General features: G+C 40.9%; 1 protein-coding gene across 8 annotated transcripts in view; it reads left to right on the top strand.

Moving 5' to 3' along the window:
- Window positions 1-21,116, top strand: part of PTPN13 (protein tyrosine phosphatase non-receptor type 13) — a 457,782-nt gene that overhangs the window by 281,489 nt on the left and 155,177 nt on the right. For all 8 annotated transcript variants that reach the window (XM_073599969.1, XM_073599986.1, XM_073599976.1 and 5 more), the window contains 5 exons: window positions 5,294-5,432; window positions 11,756-11,908; window positions 14,557-14,739; window positions 19,434-19,596; window positions 20,619-21,042. In XM_073599969.1, the coding sequence (XP_073456070.1) occupies window positions 5,294-5,432; window positions 11,756-11,908; window positions 14,557-14,739; window positions 19,434-19,596; window positions 20,619-21,042 (1,062 nt within the window). The remainder of the gene's footprint in view (window positions 1-5,293; window positions 5,433-11,755; window positions 11,909-14,556; window positions 14,740-19,433; window positions 19,597-20,618; window positions 21,043-21,116) is intronic.

Raw genomic sequence — 21,116 nt, 5'->3', positions numbered from 1 at the left:
ATAAAATGTGGTAACATGATAGTATTCTGCTAATGGCATCTTTGACTAGAGGGGAAAGTGATGTTAAAGGAAGTATAGTAACATCCGTAGGTGGACATGAGAAATACTAGAAGGAAGAGAGGGTATCATTGTGGTGAAAATGCGATTAAAAGCAAAAAATTGCAAAAATCCCAGCAAATCGCATAAAGCTGCAAATTGCTAAGTATTGCAAAAAATGTATATAAAAAGCACATGCATACAAAGATGCTTTGAAAGTTCAGTATAATGAAATATAGATGAAATATAATTAAAAAAATATAGATGAAATATGAGAATCCAATGGTGGAAACCGTAGTTAATAATAGGGGAACCCTTGTAATGTGAACTTCAACAGAAGGAGAAAAATGAGTATGTGACTGCAGTAATAAAAATAGAAATTAGAAGTTGGTGAGGAAGCAGTTTAAATCTATGTCAGTGTTCAGGCCTTTAGGCTGAAGGGTGTCTAAAGTGAAAATCCACCTGGTCTTGTTTTGGGAGATTTTTATCCTTTTATTATCCCCTCTCCAGTGTCCTTTTATCTTGTCTATGCCGTAAAAAATGAGACCCGATGGGTCCTCATTGTGAGAATCTTTAAAGTGTCTGGATACACCATGTTTTGTAAAGCCTGTTTTAATATTGTATATATTTTCCCTAATTGTAACGAATAGAGGTCTGGTGGTTCTGCTCACATATGGTTTGTGGTAAGGGCATTCCAGAACATATGTAACGTGTGCACGTTATTAACTCCTTGATTTTGTATTCTTTCCCTGTGGCAATAGATCTGAAAGCCACTTTCGTTCCGTTTTCTTGCTTTTTCTGCAGGGAAGACACTTTCCACATTTAAAAAATCCCTTTAGATCTTTAAAAATCTTGATTTGTTTAGGGGGATCTAATGCATTGTGCACCAACCTATTCCTTAAATTTGGGGTTCTTCTATAAATAAGAGGTTTTGTTTGTTTGGAAGTATATTTCTTAGAATATTGTCCGACTGTAAAACAGGCCAGTGTTTCTTGAGAACCTTTTCTGCTAGTTTATGTTGTCGGCTGAAACCTGTGAGGAAGGCCATCTCGTTGTACCGATTATTTTTGTAATTCTTCATCTGCTCTATCATGTTTCTGTCCATTACTCTGATTTGATTCTTAAGGGATTCCAGGTCCTTCTTTTTATATCCCTTTTCCACAAACCTCTCAATAAGTATATTGGCCTGGCAGTCATAGTCTTTGAGGGTACTGTAATTGTGTCGAATGCGCATAAGTTGGCCTTTTGGTACATTTCCTACCCATTTGAGGTGATGACAGCTGTTAGTGGCAATGTATTCGTTGCGATCGGTCTTCTTGAAAAAAGTTCTAGTGTGTAATTCCCTTCCTGCCTTAAAAATTTGGAGGTCCATATAATCAATACTTTGTCCCATACTCCTGTGAACATAATGCCATAGATATTTGTGATTCATTTCTTCAAGGAAACTCTTCAGATCATTTTCTGTGCCTCTCCATATAATAATGATGTAATCAATGTACCGTTTGTACAATTTTAGATTTTCTCACACCATAAATTTGTTCCTCCTCCCATCTATTAAGAAATAGGTTCGCGACACTGGGGGCATATTTGGCCCCCATAGCTACTCCCTTAGTTTGCGTGTAGTATTCTCCCTTGTACCAAAAAAAGTTATAGCTCATTGCCATCCTTAAACCTTCTAAAATATAGTAGATCTGGGCTTGTTTTAGCTGTGTTTGGGTCTGCAGGGCCCATTCTACACTGCTTATGCCATCTTCTTGTATGATGTTGGTATAGAGTGAGTTAATATCAATTGTTACTAAAAATCTTCATCTGTTATCTCCATATTTTTCAACTCCAGGATTAGTTGTTTGTTATCCTGATTTACCCTCTGGTACAAGTGGCTGTAGAAAGGTGTCTAAGTATTCCCCTAGCCTGGAAAATAAGGAATCTATACCACTTATTATGGGTCTGCCCGGTGATTTTTCTTGATTCTTATGAATTTTAGGAACATAATAGATGATTGGCGTTTTTGCATCTTCCTCCACCATCTTTTTAAAAACTTCCAAAATTTCATTATTTTTAGATTTGGGATTAAAAATGGAATTATTCCCTAACTAGGTATGTTTAAACTACGTATCAACTTTTTCTTTGAGGGAATTGTTTTGATGCAAAAAACTTTTTTATATTTAGTTTCCTAATAAATTTCTGCAGATCAATGTACACCTCGAACTTGTCCAAATCTTTGGAGCGAATTTCAGACCCAGGTTTAATACCTGCATTTCTTCCTCATTGAAATTGATATTAGTTAAATTAAAAATGCCGTTCCCTAGTATTCTCGGCATTCTTTTTCTTTGTCCCCCTCGTTTGCCTCTAGTCCACTTTCTCTTTTCCATCTTTGGGGTCTCTGGGGGGCTTCTTGCCTGTCCCCCTGATGGGGTCTTCCATAATCCCAGTTGACTTCTCTCTGTTCTAGGTAGTCGGTCCTCTGATGCCTCTGTGTATTGTATCCTCTTTGGTTCCTTCATGGTCCCCAATTTTGATAATTTCTTTGGGGGTCTTTCTTCCCCATTGTGGTCTTTGTGGTCCGAACCCCCCTCTTGATCTTGGGGGTCTCCCCCTGTTCCCTCTGGGGAAAAAATCCCTCCTTTGTTGTGGTTAGTTTTGAGGGTAACCTTGATGGGTGTATCTAGGAGGAAAATACCTGTTGGGGTGCCTCTGAAACTTTGGGGTTCTGAGAGCGTTCGCACGATGGTACTCGTTAGGTGATCGCTCTTGATTTCTCTGATCTCTGTATGTGGGAGTTCTTTCACCTGGTCCACGTGTGGAACTTCTTTCATTCCTTGGTGCTGGTCTGGGAGTTTCTGCTATCCGTGGTCTGGTTTCATTCCATCCTATTGTTTCCCTTTCTAATGAAGCGAACAAAAGAAAGGCTACCTAATGTTTCTGTCCCCAAAAGTACGCCAGAGTCTCAGTTGGTGGTTGATGACCAGAAATTTACAGAAGGGGAAATCCCTTATACCAGTAACCTGGAAGATGGTAACAACAGATGCCAGCCTCTTGGGCTGGGGAGCGGTTCTGGAGGAGGCCACTGTCCAGGGGAAGTGGTCAGAGACCGAAAAAGCCTTGCCTATCAACATTCTAGAGATTCGGGCAGCGCGTCTGGCTCTAATATGATGGTCTTTCAGGTCGCAGGGTTGTCCTGTCAGGATACAATCCGACAATGCCACAGCTGTGGCTTAAATCAACCACCAGGGGGGTACCAGGCGGCCCAGAGGGAGGTGAACCATATTCTGACATGGGCAGAGAAGCTTGTGCCTTTCCTGTCAGCAGTCTTCATTCTGAGGGTAGAGAATTGGCAGGCGGACTTCTTGAGCCGCCAACATTGCTCCCAGGGGGGGATTGGTCCCTGCATCCCAAGGTTTTTTCAGCCATATGCTGAAAATGCGGTACCCCGGACATAGATCTATTGGCTTCCAGGTTCAACAAGAAGTTGGACAGCTTTGTGTCAAATACAAAGGATACGTTCGCATTTGGGACAGGCGCACTAGTGACCCCTTGGTATTGGTTTTCACTGATTTATGCGTCCGCCCCCATTTCAGCTCGTACAGCGGCTTTTAGGCAGGATCAAGGAGGAAGGGAAGCCAGTGATACTGGTAGCCCTGGCATGGCCCAGAAGAGCCTGGTATGCGAAGATCATAAGGTTGGCAGCAGGGAAGCCATGGACTCTTCCATTCCGTCCAGACCTGCTTTCGCAAGAACTGGTGTTCCATCATGCCTTACAGTCGCTAAATTTAATGGTTTGGCTATTGAAACCCAAATTTTAAAGGGTCGGGGGCTCTCGGGCTCAATGGTGACTACCCTGATTAATGCAAGAAAGCCGGCCTCTAGGGCCATTTATTATAGGATCTGGAGGTCCTATGTTTCCTGGTGTGAAGCCAGAGATGGCATCCTCGAAAATATGTTATAGGAAGAATTCTTGCCTTCCTACAATTGGGAGTAGAAATTAAACTAGCCTTGAGTACCATCAAGGGTCAGATCTCGGCCTTGGCAGTATTTTTTTCAAAGACCACTTGCTTCACATTCTTTGATTCGTGCCTTTATACAAGGGGTAACTCGTATAACACTGCCAGTTAGGCGGCCATTGTGCCCATGGGATTTGAATCTAGTTTTATCGGTCTTGCAAAGACAATCCTTTGAGCCTTTGTGCTATATTCCCTTGATCCTTTTGATAAGGAAGTTGGTTTTCTTGGTTGCAGTAACTTCGGCAAGGAGAGTGTCAGAATTGGCAGCTTTTTCCTGTAAAGAGCCATACTTAATTATTCATAAGGGCAAGGTGGTGTTGCGTCCTCACCCAACCTTTTTGCCCAAGGTAGTGTCCAGTTTTCACTTGAACCAATATGTCTCCCTGCCTTCGTTTTTGCCAGAACCTCGCTCTATGGAAGAAAAATTGTTGCATTCTCTCAACGTGGTGAGAGCTGTCAGGATCTATCTGAAGGTAACAGCTCAGATAAGAAAGACTGATGCTTTGTTTGTGCTGCCGGATGGGCCCAGAAAAGGGCAGGCAGCGTCAAAATCGACTATTTCACAGTGGATTCGTCAGGTTATAATTCAGGCTTATGGATTGAAAAGAAGGATTCCACCTTTTCAGATTAGAGCGCACTCTACCAGGTGAGTAAGTGCTTCATGGACAGTGCGTCAACAGGCCTCTATGGCTCAGGTTTGCACTTGGTCATCACTACATAGATTTACTAAATTTTACCAGATGGATGTAAGGCGGCAGGAGGATGCCTCTTTTGGGCGCAGTGTACTGCAGGCAGCAGTTTAGGTCCTTACGTCTGATGGCAGTCTGCTTTGATATGTGTCTCCCTCCCCTCAAGGGCATTGCTTTGGGACATCCCACATAGTAATTACTATGGCCGCTCTGTGTTCCGTAATGTACGATAAAGAAAATAGGATTTTTTTATACAGCTTACCTGTAAAATCCTTTTCTTGGAATACATCACGGGACAGAGATCCCTCCCCTCTTGCTGGGATATACATTGCTTTGCTACAAAACTGAGGTGCTTCCTGTATGGGAGGGGTTATATAGAGGGGGATTGCCTGTCTTTGGGTGTGCCAGTGTCCATTCACCTATAGGTGGCGTATAACCCACATAGTAATTTCTATGGCTGCTCTGTGCCCTGTGATGTACTCCAAGAAAAGGATTTTACAGGTAAGCTGTATTAAAAATCCTATTTTTGTGCTAAGGATTTTCCTTATCTCTGTTCTGTCTCTGTAGGCACAGCCTTACTTGCCATCAGTACTACCTGCAGCAAAGAAAAGACATCCTAGAAGAGAGGCTGTATTGTGATGATGAAGCAGCCTTGCTGTTGGCGTCCCTGGCTCTTCAAGCAGAGTACGGAGATTACCAGCAAGAAGTACGTGTGCAACAATGAACTTTTCACTTGTGGCTTCCTGTCAGGAAAGTCAGGTTAAGCCATCTGATAAAGTTTGTACACATAATTGTGAAACGGTATACCCCATAGCAGTTAGTAATATCCTTTTTTATCCTGAGTCATGAAAAATTATTTAAATGTTTTGGGCAACACCTGTACTTGTCCTTGCCTCAACTCTTATAAAACTCCCTGCCATTGAGCATCTATAGTAATATCACATGCAGTCACATACATTCACTTGATGGCTAAGATTTGTGGATGATAAAGTGGATTATCATTTAACTCCTTTGCTGCCTGTACAATTTTTGCGTTTTTTGCACGCGTGTTTAAAAAAATAGTTTTAAGCCTCAGAATTAGTCTACCACTTCAACACTGCTGTGTGTGTGTGTGTGTGTGTGTGTATATATATATATATATATATATATATATACAGTATACATACGGCCTGTATTGAGGTGGTTGATACTACAACCATGATCCTCCTACTGTTTTCTTCAGCTAGCTCTTGATCACCTTCACAGGCAGCGGAAGGAGGGCCCCCCTCCCACTGTCTTTCCCGGGGTCTCCCTTCCCACTCAGGAGCCGGGACTGATCTGACTAGTGGCATCTAAGGAAAAAACAGGGAGGGGGAGGCGCCGACCTGAGTGGAGTATTAAAATGATGACTTTAATAGGATAAGATTAAAACACTTACAAGATGATAGAAGATGCATGCTCGTCAAAGTAAAGTGCAGTCCTGGCATTCCACATGGCTCTGTGGGTCCCACCGCTGTTCCGGATAGCTGGAAAGGATTGGGTAGCTAGCTGGAATGGATCACAGTGTTTCTCCAGGAGCAAACGAACTAAGAAGCTCCACACTGACCAGCATGGACCGTGGAACAGGAAGTGATGTCACCGGCATCTGATTGAATCTAAGCAGGACTGGAATCTTGTCAATCAGGGCTGCAGGGGTGAAAGGCTATGCGCTCGGAGCTGGCTGCTCCTTCTATAGGCCTGCTGCCCTCTAGAGGAGGACAGCTATATATACACAATGGAGAGCATGTGGGTGTGGCCGTGGAACTAGATCTTCCAGCAGACCAATCAATAAAAAATGTAGGGAAAAATAAATTATAGCAAGGGGCAAGGTGAAGCAGAGGTTAACAGTCTCGGATTGACCAAAAAAAAAAAATGTTTTTTAATTTTTTTAATAACTGATACACATGGAGATATTTGAAGCATAATTCTCTTCTATATGTAGAAGCCCATTGAAGAGGTTAACGATGTATGAAGGGCCAGGCAAGTAAAATAGAAAAAAAGGGGGGTTAGTAGGCAAGAGGTGATGGAGGGGGAACAGGCTGTAGTGTAAAGAATTAATAATAATAATGAACGGTAATGATAAAGTTGGTGCTGTGTTCCCCCTAATTGGTATATAAGGCATGTATATGTGTGTGTGTCCCCTCATGGTGTGGATTCCAAGTGGGGTGCACCCAATGATGGATCTTGTAATATGTATATATGTCTGCATATACGTGTGTGTATATATATATATATATATATATATATATATATATATATATATATATATATATATACACATATATACATACACACACACACACACACACACACACACACACACACACACACACACACATATATATATATATATATATATATATATATATATATATATTCATATATGAAAATAATATATTAATATAATATATTTATTATACCACTCCCGACCTGTAGAGCAGAGACAGACCTGTTTGTTGGGGGGAGAGACAGGGGTAAGGGGGAGGGAGGAAGGAGGGGGGGAGAAACAAACCAGAAATGGGCGTGTGATCTGTTATAACAAGGTGTATGTGTCTAACTTCTCATTGAGTCCCCCTGGCGAGAGGGAATTGAGGGAATATATCCAGAAAGTCTCCTGCTGGCAGAGTCGTTTGAAACGCTCCGCAGCAGGCAAACCTCCGGAGATGACCTCTGTGACCCACACCTTCAGGCCTTCGGTGGACTTTTGATGTTCAGTCAAAAAATGTCTTGGCACACTGTGCTCATCACATCCCTGTTCGATGAACCACCTGTGCTCGCCAAACCGTTGGCGGATGGGACGGATGGTTCTGCCAACATATAGGATGCCACAAGGACAGGTCAGACAGTAAACTACTGGAGCAATTGTGAAACTCTTTTATAGGGTAAGTTTTTCCTTTAGTAGAAAAGCTTTTTTTTGTCCATGCTGGACAAATTTACACATTATGCATAATTTTTTCTTGCATTGAAACATACCCACTAGTGGGATCAGGGTGGTGGGATCTGGCTTGGGTTTGCGGATCTCACTTGGCGCAATTCAGCTCTTGATATTTTTGGCATTGCGGTAGGAAGCTTTGGGTTTGGATGTTGGGGTGCCCAGAAAAGGATCTTCCAGCAGGATGGGCCAGTTCTTGATGAAGATTTTTTCCATTTGTCTGTAGCGGTCATGGAACTGGGTGGTAAACCTTTTTGGCTGGAGCCCTTCTGGCGTGTTGGGTTTAGCCTGATACTGATGGAAAGCATCATCTATGAGAGCTGGGGGGTATCCCTTGTCCAGAAGTTTTTGGGTTAAGAGTTGGCCTTGGGTCTGGTAATCCTCATCTCTGGTACAATTGCGTCAGATCCTGTGGAACTGGCTCTTCGGGATCTTGTTCTTCCATCTGGGGAGGTGGCAACTCTGGTAGTGTATGTATGAGTTTCCTGCAGTGGGTTTCACGTAGTTGGTGGCATCTATTTGTGTGCCACTGTGGTAGAGTTCTAGATTCAAGAAGGCTAGTTTGTCGGGGATGATTATTACATCATCGATGTAACGCCCATAAAAAAATGATGTTGACAGTGTGTGATGTGGTGGAGTTCCCAATAACCCATCGTTAGATTTGCATAGCTTGGGGCGAAGTTTGCCCTCATGGCAGTGCCTTGGGTTTGTAGATAGAACTGATCTTCAAATTCAAAGTAATTATGCTTGAGGCAAAAAGTTGTTGCCTCAAGTATGAAGTTGGCTTGTCATGGGTTGATAAGTGGATCGGTGGATAGCAAGTGTTCTACTGCCATCAGACCTACATCATGGGGAATGGATGTGTAAAGGGCGGTGACATCCAGGGATGCCCATATGTACGTGGGTTCAGTCCAGTAGATGTGTACCGTCTCTAATGTATGATGGAAGATTCTGTGCCAGAGGTTGTAAAAAGCGATCCACATACATGGAAAAAACACTGGTGATACTTTCCATTGAAGCAACGATGGGCCGTCCTAGTGGGTTATTGATATCTTTATGTATTTTCGGCAGGTGGTAAAAGTGCGGAGTTTTGTAAAAACTTAATGAGAAAAGAGAACTCTGGTTTGGAAGTAATTGCTTCCTGGAGGGCTCTATTGGCTAATGTGGTAGCTTCCTGTGTGAAACTGGGCAGAGGGTCCTGAGTTAACTTATGCTGCGTACACACGAGCGGAATTTCCATCAAAAAAAGTGTGTATGCTCCATCCAACTTTTTCTGTCTGAATTTCCGCCAGCAAAAAATTGGTTCTCTATTTTTCTGACGGAAAAAGTTCTTGACGGAAATTCCGTTCGTCTGTATGCAATTCCGACGCGCAAAAAAACACACATGCTCGGAAACAATTCGACTCATGCTCAGAAGCACTGAACTTCATTTTCTTGGCTCGTCATTGTGTTGTACGTCATCGCGTTCTTGATGGTCGAAAGTTCCGAGAACTTTTGTGTGACCGTGTGTATGCAAGCCAAGCTTGAGCGGAATTCCGTCGGAAAAACCATCCAAGATTTTTCCGACGGAAATTCTGCTCATGTGTACGGGGCATTAGAGTAGGTGTTGGTATCTGACAACAGTCTCAGGGATTCCTTTATGTAATCCATTTTATTTTGAATTACAATACCTCCACCCTTGTCTGCAGCTTTGATGATGAAGTCCTCGTTGTTGGCCAGAGTGTCTAGTGCTTGTTAGTTCAGCCTTGGATAGGTTGGATATTTTCTTGGCGTTCGGGTTGGTTAGGCACATCTTGATGAGGTCTGCATACACCACTTGATAAAAGGTGTGCATGTAGGGACCTTTTTTGTGTACTGGTTTGAATATTGATTTTGGTTTGAAGTGGGTATGTTGAAGGGGGGGGGGGAGTAGGTAAATGCTGAGTGAGCCAATCCAATTCTAAGAAATGGCTCTCATCATAAAGTTCTGCCAGGTCATTGATGATAGAAAGATCACTGAGATCTAGCAGTGGGGTATCCTGGTGTGGGGGTTCTTTGCCATCTTCTGGGAGATGCAGGTTTTTGGAAGATTGTATGTGGTAAAACCTCTTCACTGTGAGATCCCTGATGAATTTGTTTAGATCTTTGAATACTGTGAATAGGTTGGGGTGGGTGCAAAGGAGAGACCCTTGCTGAGGAGGGAGGAGCCTTGTGGCGACAAGGTGTGTGAGGAGAGGTTGAAGATTTTGATAGTCTCTGCATTTTTTCTTTTGGGGTGTCTTCCTCTGCCCCCTCCCCTTCCTCTCCTGCATGTTTTCTTTTCAAAATGCTGGATGGGGGGGCATAGGTCTAAAAAATAATCTGGATGGGAAGTGGGGGGATGGGTGGCCGCAGGATCCGGTAATGGGCATGAATTGCATGATGTCTTGAATCTGATGTTGGTAGTTTCATTGGTTTTGACACCGGTGCTTGGGCAGGGTTATTTGTTGCTGGATAAAAGTATAAAAAAAAGTGTAGCGCTATGAACTCAAAAGAATTAAATGAATAACTGGTCACGAGAGTATAACTCCTTAAACGGCCATGTTGAATCGCAGATTGGAGTAGCAGATACGTGGAGAAGCTGTGTAGAGGCTTAGAGGCAACCAGAGCAAGCAGGGAAGGTATTGATGGTGAAGAAGCCGTCACCGAAGATATTAAGGGGCTTGCCAGAAGTTGTTGACTTGGGAAGACTTATGTCATCCAAGTCAAAAAGGCTTAGAGACCAACTGGTCAGAAGGGTGCATCTCCTCAGATATCCTCAATAGATTCCAAACCAAGGCGGCAGTTCAGCATCCACAGTTATCCTCAACAGCATAGAAAGTAATATCCCAATAGAAGACCACAAACGAATATTCATATACCATGTGAGAAATGGATGAAAGAACTCACATAGCGTAATAACGTAAACACTGGTTTATAAAAATATCAAAAATAAACTCACATATTAGTAGATCATCAAAAGTACAAAGATCAAGTAGCGGTAATTGTGAATGGTCCCTCCAACACGTTTCTGCTAAAGAGCCGTCATCGATTACGATTCTCTACATGTTTCGCCATACAATAGCTTCCTCGGGAAACATTTAATCAAGAATTGCATGTATGATCACTAAGAGTTAAAAACAATATATTTTACATAATTGGTAACAGGAAAGACAATATAAATTTAAAAAAACGATAAGCATATAAAAGTATGTCATCAATCTCGAATATGTATGGGCCTGCTTGCCAACTCCAAGTCTCAGTTACATTAGTACTGGTGAACTTCTAAAAATCCAATAACAAACTGGGCTCCAAAATCAATTTTTGAATAAAATATGTTTCTGTTTATATTCTAATCACGTTTATCTTTTGTATTTATACATTTTTTAGTATGAGACTTGGTTCATTATTAATCCCTTGGTACAAAATGTACTTGGGCCATATTATTCGCTGTGCAATTATACTTGAGCAGTATTTATTTATACTTTACAATGTTTGGACAGTGGCAGTATGTTGTATAATTTTAAGCTTTTATTGCTGTCTGTCTACATTGTGGCTATTTCCCAGTACATACTGTCTGGTTATCAAGACCAGTGGCGTATCAATTGGGTGGAGGACGATTGGTTGGCAAAAAATTCTTAGGAGTGCAAAATTAGTAAGGATTTGGAGTGAGAAGAGTAAGGAGATCAGTCTGAGCATGCTCCTGTTCTGGTCCTGTCAGCAGCGCATTCCCTTTTCTCTCTCTCCCTCTTGGGCTGTGTAGGCGGGTCCTGCTGGATGTTCTATGTCGGAGTGGACAGAGGAGAGGCAATGAGGCTGCCTACACACAGCTAATTGCGGGAACCCCTGCTGGGGTTCTTTCATCCAAGGGTGTGTTCGCAGGTGCCTTAAATTATGTCCACTGTGTTGCATTTATTTTCTTCTAAAAATAATTATAGTGGTTGTTCTCATATAATTTCAGAATTTGCTGTTTAGCTACATCATATTTTGCTGCTACATGTACAATATATGTATAATATATTATATACAACATTGTAATACATAACAGTTAATTAACATGTAAGTAACATGTTCTTACCTAGGTTCATGGTCTAGCTTATTTTAAACTGGAACATTATCTCCCTGTTCGAGTGATAGAGAAAATGGATCTGTCTTATATGAAGGAGGAATTGTCCAGGCTACACAGCACATACGCAGGAGCTTCAGAGAGGGAAACAGAACTTGAATTCTTGAAAGTAATCACATTTCTTTGTAAATGTTTTTTTTCCATTGTGTGAGGTTTGCAAAACATATTCTTACTTTTGTCTGATTTAAAGCTATATATAGACAAAGATTTTTGAAAACAATGTACTTTGCAATGTCTCAACATTGGTGCAAGTGTAATAAATAATACCTGTAATGTTGGTAATATGTATGTAATATTTTCATTGTTTTTCACCAGGCAAATGTAACAACCACTAGCATTCAATCCTAGGAGAAAAATAGCTGAAGAACATTTGTCAATGAGTTATTAGGCTAAGAACAATTGACCAGCAGGGAAAACACTATGATGGAGACTTCTGTACAATGTGCAGTCTATGGAGAATTGTTTGCGAATGGTCAAAATTATGGGTGCAGAATGAAACAAAACATTTAGCAGTGGTATTATAACCACTGCTAAATGTGACAACTTCCTCCTGGTTGTTGGGGAGCCAGGACACGCTGGTGTTGTAACAACCAGTGACTTATCCTTGCCCAGCACACACAGCTTTCAGGCAGGCATTCCTGACTGACAGGTGAATGTAAACAAACACTGGGGATAGTGTAAAAAAAAAAAACATTTGTGTGAAGTCCCCTCCAAAATGTATACCAGGCCCTGCCCCAGTACTACTCCCCAGAGTTCTCAGCCTTCATGCAAGCAGAAGGCTGGCTCTTGGGAGAAGATATGCAATACTTTGAGTAGCTAGTCATGCTAAACAGGAAGCATAGGTAATTTTAAAAGTACAACTAAAGGCTCCCGTATGACCGTCCAAACATGTTTCAAATACAGTTACTACATGATGCATAAGCCTCAAAAATTTAACAAAAACAAAAAAATCTTCATTTACCATCCCTGATTGAGCCAAATCCTTACACACTTCCCCCTTCCAGGCACTACAGCCCACATTGAGAAGGTGAGCAGGCACAGTCTACATGAGTGGTTACTGTGCTCTGAATTCAGGAATAGTACAGCATTGTTGCCACAGTATCACATGAAGCTGCATTAGGTGGACTTAACTCATAAGATGAACAAGCATTTGTGGGACCTATCAGGGAAACTAAGAGAAAACCATACAATGCCTTGAAAAAGTATTCATACCCCTTGAAATGTTCCACATTTAGTCATGTTACAACCAAAAACGTAAATGTATTTTATTGGGATTTTATGTGATAGACCAACACAAAGTGGCACATTTGTGAAGTGGAAGGAAAATGATAAATGGTTTTCAATTTTTTTTTACAAATGTGTGGCGTGCATTTGTATTCAGCCCCAAGTCTTGCCACAGATTCTCAATTGGATTTAGGGTCTGGACTTTGACTGGGCCATTCCAACACATGAATATGCTTTCTTCTTGCCACTCTTACATAAAGGCCAGTTTCGTGGAGTGCACGACTAATAGTTGTGCTGTGGACAGATTCTCCTACCTAAATTGTGGATCTCTGCAGCTCCTGATTCCTGAGTTACCATGAGCCTCTCGGCTGCTTCCCTGATTAATGCTCTCCTTGCCCGGCCTTTCAGTTTAGGCCATGTCTTGGTAGGATTGCAGTTGTGCCATACTCGTTCCATTTTCGGATAATGGATTTAACAGTGCTCTTTGAGATCAAAGCTTGGAATATTTTTTTATAACCTAACCCTGCTTTAAATTTTCTTCACAACTTTATCCCTGACCTGTCTGGTGTGTTCCTTGGTCTTCATGATGCCGTTTGTTCACCAAAGTTCTCTAACAAACTTATGAGGGCTTCACAAAACAGCTGTATTTATACTGAGATTAAATTGCGCACTATTTACTAATTTGGTGACTTCTGAAGGCAATTAGTTCCACTAGATTTTAATTTGGGGTATCAGCATAAAGGGGGTTGAATACAAGTGCACACCACACTTTTCAGATATTTATTTGTAAAAAAAATTGAAAAACATTTATCATTTTCCTTCCACTTCACAATTATGTGCCACTTTGTGTTGGTCTATCACATAAAATCCCAATAAAATACATTTACATTTTTGGTTGTAACATGACAAAATGTGGAACATTTCAAGTGGTATGAATACTTTTTAAGGCACTGTATGTGTGCGTACGCATGCACTACTTTTTATCAGTGCACCACAGCACAACACATTTAATTGCTTTGTCACGTGCGGCTCTGAGCGACAACGTACACCCCTTGGCAGGTGCGTTGAAATTCTATTAGGTTTGAATGGTAACACGGCGCACCTAGTGTCTGGCAATGAATGCGTCAGTGCAATGAAATAGTGTGAATGGGACCAATGACATTGCTTCCCCACTGCTCTTATATTTGATGCATATATTTTTTTCTGGTTTAAAAACAATATATGCTGTAGCTCATGCCCTGTGCCGCATGACTGAAGTAATTAGGCTGTTTTTCAATGGCTTTTTTTTTCTGCTTGAGGAGGGTTGCCCCATAAAAATATGCTATAGAGCTATGTGATTTCTAGTTATGCCCCTAGGCTAGTGCATTCTATTCTTTGCTTTTGTTATAAAAAAAAATCCACGGTCATCGTGAATAACATCAACAGAATTCTTTGTGAACGTAAATGCAATAGAATGTGTAGGTTAGTAGTGTTTCTTCTTTCTCTTGATGAACCTTAGACTTATTTCTACAATTGTCCTTTTTCTTACATCAGGTGTGCCAGAGGCTTACTGAGTATGGGGTTCATTTCCATAGAGTGCTCCCAGAGAAGAAGTCTCAAACTGGCATCCTTCTCGGGGTGTGTCCTAAGGGAGTCCTCATCTTTGAGGTGCACAATGGCATACGGACCCCAGTGTTGCGATTCCCATGGAGAGAAACAAAGAAGATTTCTTTTACTGTAAGTATGAAATAACTGGTGCCAGAATATGTATAATTGCTGGACACAAAGACTGTTCTGGCCCACAGCTGCTTGAAAAATGTGTTCACCAAAGTATCCCTGCTGTGACTTTTCTATGTCCTTTAACCCCTTTTTCTAGTGTAAGCATACCAGACTTTTTTTTTAGTATTCATTCACATTCCTCTTTTAATTCTACATTTAGTAGAAAAACATTTCAAAGCACTTTTATTCTTTATTGCTGTGGTACCAACTCTATAACCTCACAGCAGGATTTGTGCAACAATCTTCTCCCCCATTAATGCCTCTTGCAATGATTTTTTCATTAAAACCCTTTGTGCGTTTGCCACTTTACATTTTGGAAGAGAGACCCAGTGATGTCCACTAGTCTAAGGTAAGTCTTATTTGCAAAATTGTTTAGGCGGCTGCAGTGGAGAATAGATTTTAGTGACTTTGCAATATTTTTTTGTGGCATGAACATTGGTAGTTGACATTTTGGCATTTTAATAGCACCTTCCTTACTTCCAAAATCAGACATAAGCCATTCATATATTCCATCCCATGGTTTGAATGTTTTCAGTCAGATGTATGAAGCATCCCTTAAACTTTGTGTTTCTAAAGGCTGAAGGTTTTTTCACATTAATGCATTCTCTGCATTAAGGTAAAAAACTTGCATGTGGCCCCCCTTATACTTACCTGAGACAGATCTTGATCCATCGCTGTGCATGAGAGCAGTGGCTCTCATGCAATAGTTGAGTTCTGCACTATAGACACATGCTGTTAGGAGACTCATTAATACTTTTGCTATGGGGCTCCATAGTTTCTAGTTATGACCCTGCATAGTGTACTAATGTGCGAAAATGGTGGACTAGTTAGTTTGTGAAACTTACAGAACTAACTTTTCAAACAAAGACTAGTATTTATATTATTGTGCCGACGGATTAATTTTACATCTGTTAGTCTGTTTTGGTATGTTAGTCAATTATGATTCATGTGTTTGGTTGTTGTTTCTTTTTGTATGGAAGCTGCTATAAGCTGATGCAGCTGTCTGACAGATGTGCGTATGGCTCATCACATTCTCCTAATAACACAAAGATTTTGCATATAGAAAGAAAAGTATACTTTACAACTCTTTTGGTTGCACTTTACTGAGTTTAGATATATATTTAATAAAGATATAATTTAGTTTTAAAGCATTTTATCGTTTATAAATTGTCTTGTAGTTCGGGCCTGTATCGATAAGGTTTGGGTTTGTATTGATGGCATCAGATGGATGTCTGAGTTATTTCTGAGATTATTGAGAATGTATTGACAGGTGCATGTGATGTGCAGTTGATCTGCATTCTACTTGCTTCATGCAGGTTTTGCATTCCCATGACTTGTATGGGAATGCAGAACCTGTCGGATGCAAACAAAAGCCCATCATAGGCTCTTGGAGCTCCTTCACACCTGTGCTGGGAAAAGCATGCTATGAAGTGCGGTTTGAGTAAGGGGAAGGTGTCCTAAAAAGGACACCTATTGCTGCATTCTATGTAAAGCACACCTAAATTGCTGCATATAGTAGTTTAGGGGAATGCTGGGAAAGCAAACCGGATACAATCACATGGATTTCAAATAAACTTAAAACAGGTCTGTTATTACAACCAAGATTATCATGCTGGGCCGATGATGTGTTAAACCACTCATTTGTGAATGAGCCATTATGCATGTATAAAATACTGTTATATTTATATTAGTCCCTAATAAAAGTTCATACTGCTTTTTATGTTCAGTAAAACCATGTACCTTGTGTTTTGCTGAAAATTTCTCATACATGAGCTGCTAACTATAGGACCTTATAGCAAGCAAGACTGCACAACAGCTAAAAGATTTTTTGATTTCTACAAATCAACAGGGCATTTTTCTCTTAAAAGATACCCAGCCATATCAGCACTTAATAATTTTTATGACTGCAATGTCCCTTTAAGCTTCGGTTAGCTTCTATAGAGTCGAGTGTGTGCCATCGATAGGTGACCTTATAACAGAACAAACCAATCAGAGGCTCTGCCTGAACACAGGTCCTGCCACTTGATGGTGACTTTTGTCTTTCTTCCACACATTGTAGTAAGATAAAGTCGCATGAATGGGGTTTGGAACTGCTGATAGGATTTATGACACCTGCTGATTTACAGATTTCATTTACAGTAAAATACACTGGACCCATCTATCCTCATGCACCCGCCTGTGATTATCAGCAAACACCACTGGGAACATGGTACACTACTATTGCTCAGTTTCATTCCTAGAAATGCAATTGTATTATCTTTGATTTATGGATCATTCCCTGTGCTCCACAGAATAAAAAAAATTTCAGGGACAGCCACGGGTTTCTGGAAAATCTGTCCCTGGAAGGAACTTGTATGTGTGCATGTATAACAAAACTGCAGTGTTTATCCTCAGGACACATCACAGGAAGCACCTCCATGGTTAACAGAGGACAGAATTAAAATTAGACTTGAGAAACTTAACATTAATAAATCACCGGGACCAGATGGCTTGCACCCGAGGGTACTTAGGAAACTCAGTCAAGTGATTGCCAGACCGTTGTTCCTAATTTTTACAGACAGTCTACTGACTGGAATGGTACCAGCTGTTTGGAGAAAAGCCAATGTAGCACCAATATTAAAAAAGGGCCCAAAATATATCCCTGGGAATTACAGACCAGTTAGCCTAACATCAATAGTATGTAAACTCTTGGAGGGGGTGATGAGGGACTATATACAAGATTTTAGTAATGAGAACGGTGTAATTAGAATGGAATCGTGAAGAATCGTTCTTGCCAAACCAATCTACCAATCTACTAATCTTCTATGAGGAGGTGAGTTGCCAGCTAGATAAAGGAAGGCCCATAGACGTGTATCTGGATTTTGCAAAAGCATTTGACACAGTTCCCCATAAACGTTTAATGTACAAAATAAGGTCCTTTGGCATGGACCATAGGGTGAGTACATGGATTAAAAACTGGCTACAAGGGTGAGTTCAGAGGGTGGTGATAAATGGGGAGTACTCGGAATGGTCAGGGGTGGGTAGTGGGGTCTCCCAGAGTTCTGTGCTGGAACCAATCCTATTTAATTTGTTCATAAACAGCCTGGAGGATGGGGTAAACAGTTCAATCTCTATTTGCAGACGATACTAAGCTAAGCTGGGCAATAACTTCTCCGCAGGATGTGGAAATCTTGCAAAAAGATCTGAACAAATTCATGGGGTGGGCAACTACATGGCAAATGAGGTTCAATGTAGAAAAATGTAAAATAATGCATTTGGGTGGCAAAAATATGAATGCAATCTATACACTGGGGGGGAGAACCTCTGGGGGAATCTAGGATGGAAAAGGACCTGGGGGTCCTAGTAGATGATGGGCTCAGCAATGGCATGCAATGCCAAGCTGCTGCTAACAAAGCAAACAGAATATTGGCATGCATTAAAAAGGGGATCAACTCCAGAGATAAAACGATAATTCTCCCACTCTACAAGACTCTGGTCCGGCCGCACCTAGAGTATGCTGTCCATATGCTGGAAATGGAGCGAGTACAAAGAAGGGCAACAAAGCTAATAAAGGGTCTGGAGGATCTTAGTTATGAGGAAAGGTTGAGAGCACTGAACTTATTCTCTCTGGAGAAGAGACACTTGAGAGGGGATAAGATTTCAATATACAAATACCATACTGGTGACCCCACAATAGGGATAAAACTTTTTTGCAGAAGAGAGTTTAACAAGACTCGTGGCCACTCATTAAAATTAGAAGAAAAGAGGTTTAACCTTAAACTACGTAGAGGGTTCTTTACTGCAAGAGCAGCAAGCATGTGGAATTCTCTTCCACAGGCGGTGGTCTCAGCGGGGGGCATCGACAGTTTCAAGAAACTATTATATAAGCACCTGAACGACCACAACATACAGGGATATACAATGTAATACTGACATATAATCACACACATAGGTTGGACTTGATGGACTTGTGTCTTTTTTCAACCTCCCCTACTAAGTAACTGTGTAACATAGTAGAGAAGGGTTAAAACCACTGTCGGTTTTATTTTTTTGTTTGTGCATCTGGTAAAAATCCTCTTCACTTCCTATCCTAAAAACACAACTGGAAGTGCAAGGTAATCTCCAAAAATAAAGAGAAATGGGGTCTTTGACAGTTGTCACCGAATCATCCCTCCCCCACCTCTTCTGGTGACATCTCTTAAATTTTGCTTTCCCATCACTTTTTGCCTTAGTGACAATGGTCACTGGGATAAATGGAGAAAGGGAATCGACCTTGCGTGCACAATGACAACAATAAAAAATTGATAGAGGATCTAACCCCGCAGTCCAAAACCACAATAAAATGCTTTGAATATACACACACTTTATTTTTTTTATGCAGAATACAGCAATTATAAAGGGGAACTGGCACCCACAGTAGAGAGGTGACATAAGCAGCTGCATTGCTGAACAATAATTAAGTGGTTCACGCTTTGATGTGCAGTGTGCACATCAAAGATTTGCAGATCTTTTGGCAGACCCGGAAAGATGCATGTATTTGAACTATATAACTGTTTGTGTAGAGATTTGCTTCAATGAATCCCTTTTTGGATGCATATGCACAGTATATTTAAATTATTCTTCCATTACAAAAGGTAACATTGTGATTATTTTTTTTTTTTTTCTGGCTGTAGAAGAAAAAAATAAGTTTGCAGAACACATCGGATGGGATCAAACATGTTTTCCAAACAGACAGCAGCAAGATTTGCCAATATCTCCTCCACCTCTGCTCTTCCCTGCACAAGTTCCAGCTACAAATGAGAGCCAGACAAAGCAGCCAAGAAAATCAAGAGATTGGTAAGATGCCATGTGTTTCTTATTGTCTTTTCTCAAAATCAGAGCCAGTCTTACCGATCCATCCACTTGCTAGAAGTGCACAACATCACATATTTTGCTGCGTTCTAATTTTTTTTTTTAATGTCTTTATTATTCCATCTTCTTAATTTTTCATATTGCACGGAGAAAAAGTACACAAGTGGAATAATGTGATTGGTTGCTATGGGCAACAAAAGGAGTAATTTAGATGCTTTTGGTGCAGACGATCATTGTAGGTAGATGTAGGGAAGTGTTTTTTTTCAAAGTAATTCATAGCAGTTAGTGCTTTTGATAGAATAAATTAAGACCATGACTATATCATTATCGTGTTTAATGAACACCTCACCTGTTTTCATGAACTGGCTTGTTTTCTAATGCTGAACACATTTCACCAAATTCAAATGGCTTCCTCAATTCAAATGCTAGGCAGGAACATACCCTGCATATCCTAATGGGCAACTTGGTCACCGCAATCCAATTGAGTTGCCCATGAGAGTGCAAATGCTGAGGTATGTTTCTATCACTAATTTGAGGAGTAGTAAAATGTATCCAACACATCCAGGTGAATGTGACCAACTACTACAGTGAAGACCAGTTTTTCCGTTCAGCCCTTCTGTCTTTATGTGAGTGAAAATTCCCAACTAGAGCCTTGTTAGATGTAGTATATGTTATGGCCGTAAAGTTTACATATAGTTACTTTGGAAGTGATTACCATTACCCATTTTTTTTAAAATGAGCCAACAGTACTGATTTGTCTTTCATCAATGCTACCTTTTTGGGTCTTGTGTTCTTGTTCATGAATATTAACATTGTTTAGTCTCATATATCAAAGTGTTTTAAATCAGAAAAATCTCTGTTCAACAGTGACCAGTCAGTTCTTCTTTTCCAATAGAAACACCTAACTGGTGCCTGCGGGCAACACAAGTTTATCTTATACAGTACATATTAATCAGGTAGAATGTGATCAATTCACAATGTTTCCTAATATCTGCTTTTCCTATCAGAAAGAGCGTCTCTAAGGAGCCTGAACATCCAGGCAGAAACTCTGCGCGGTTTGACCATGGGTAGGGCTATTAGCACAACCAGCCTGGCTAGCAGCACATTAAATCGAATGGCAGTACGACCTGTATCCATCCAGCCAGATCTTCTCAAGAGACTGTCTTGCTCAGACCTATCAGCCCTTCAAACACACCTAGGCAGTGGGGGGAAAGATCGAAAAGCAAAAAACCCCTGGGAGGACAGACCGCGGGTTATTAGCAAATCTTACCATGACCTCAGTCAAGTTGCTCAGTCACCCCAGCGGAGAATGCTGAATGCCAGAATGGATAATCCTCCAACCACACTGGAAGAATTAATGAACCAAGCATCTTTTCATCAAATGGCAAAGTCAGATACAGAGTCAGTGACCGGCTGTGGAAGGCTCAATGAGTAAGTATTGATCATTGGTGTAGAATGATTAAATGTAGGAGAAAATGAGGAGGCATGAATATATATATACATTT

Source organism: Aquarana catesbeiana, linkage group LG01, assembly GCF_042186555.1.
Source record: "Aquarana catesbeiana isolate 2022-GZ linkage group LG01, ASM4218655v1, whole genome shotgun sequence".
In the NCBI taxonomy this organism is placed as follows: Eukaryota; Metazoa; Chordata; class Amphibia; order Anura; family Ranidae; genus Aquarana; species Aquarana catesbeiana.
This window is presented reverse-complemented; position numbering and strand designations above follow the sequence as displayed.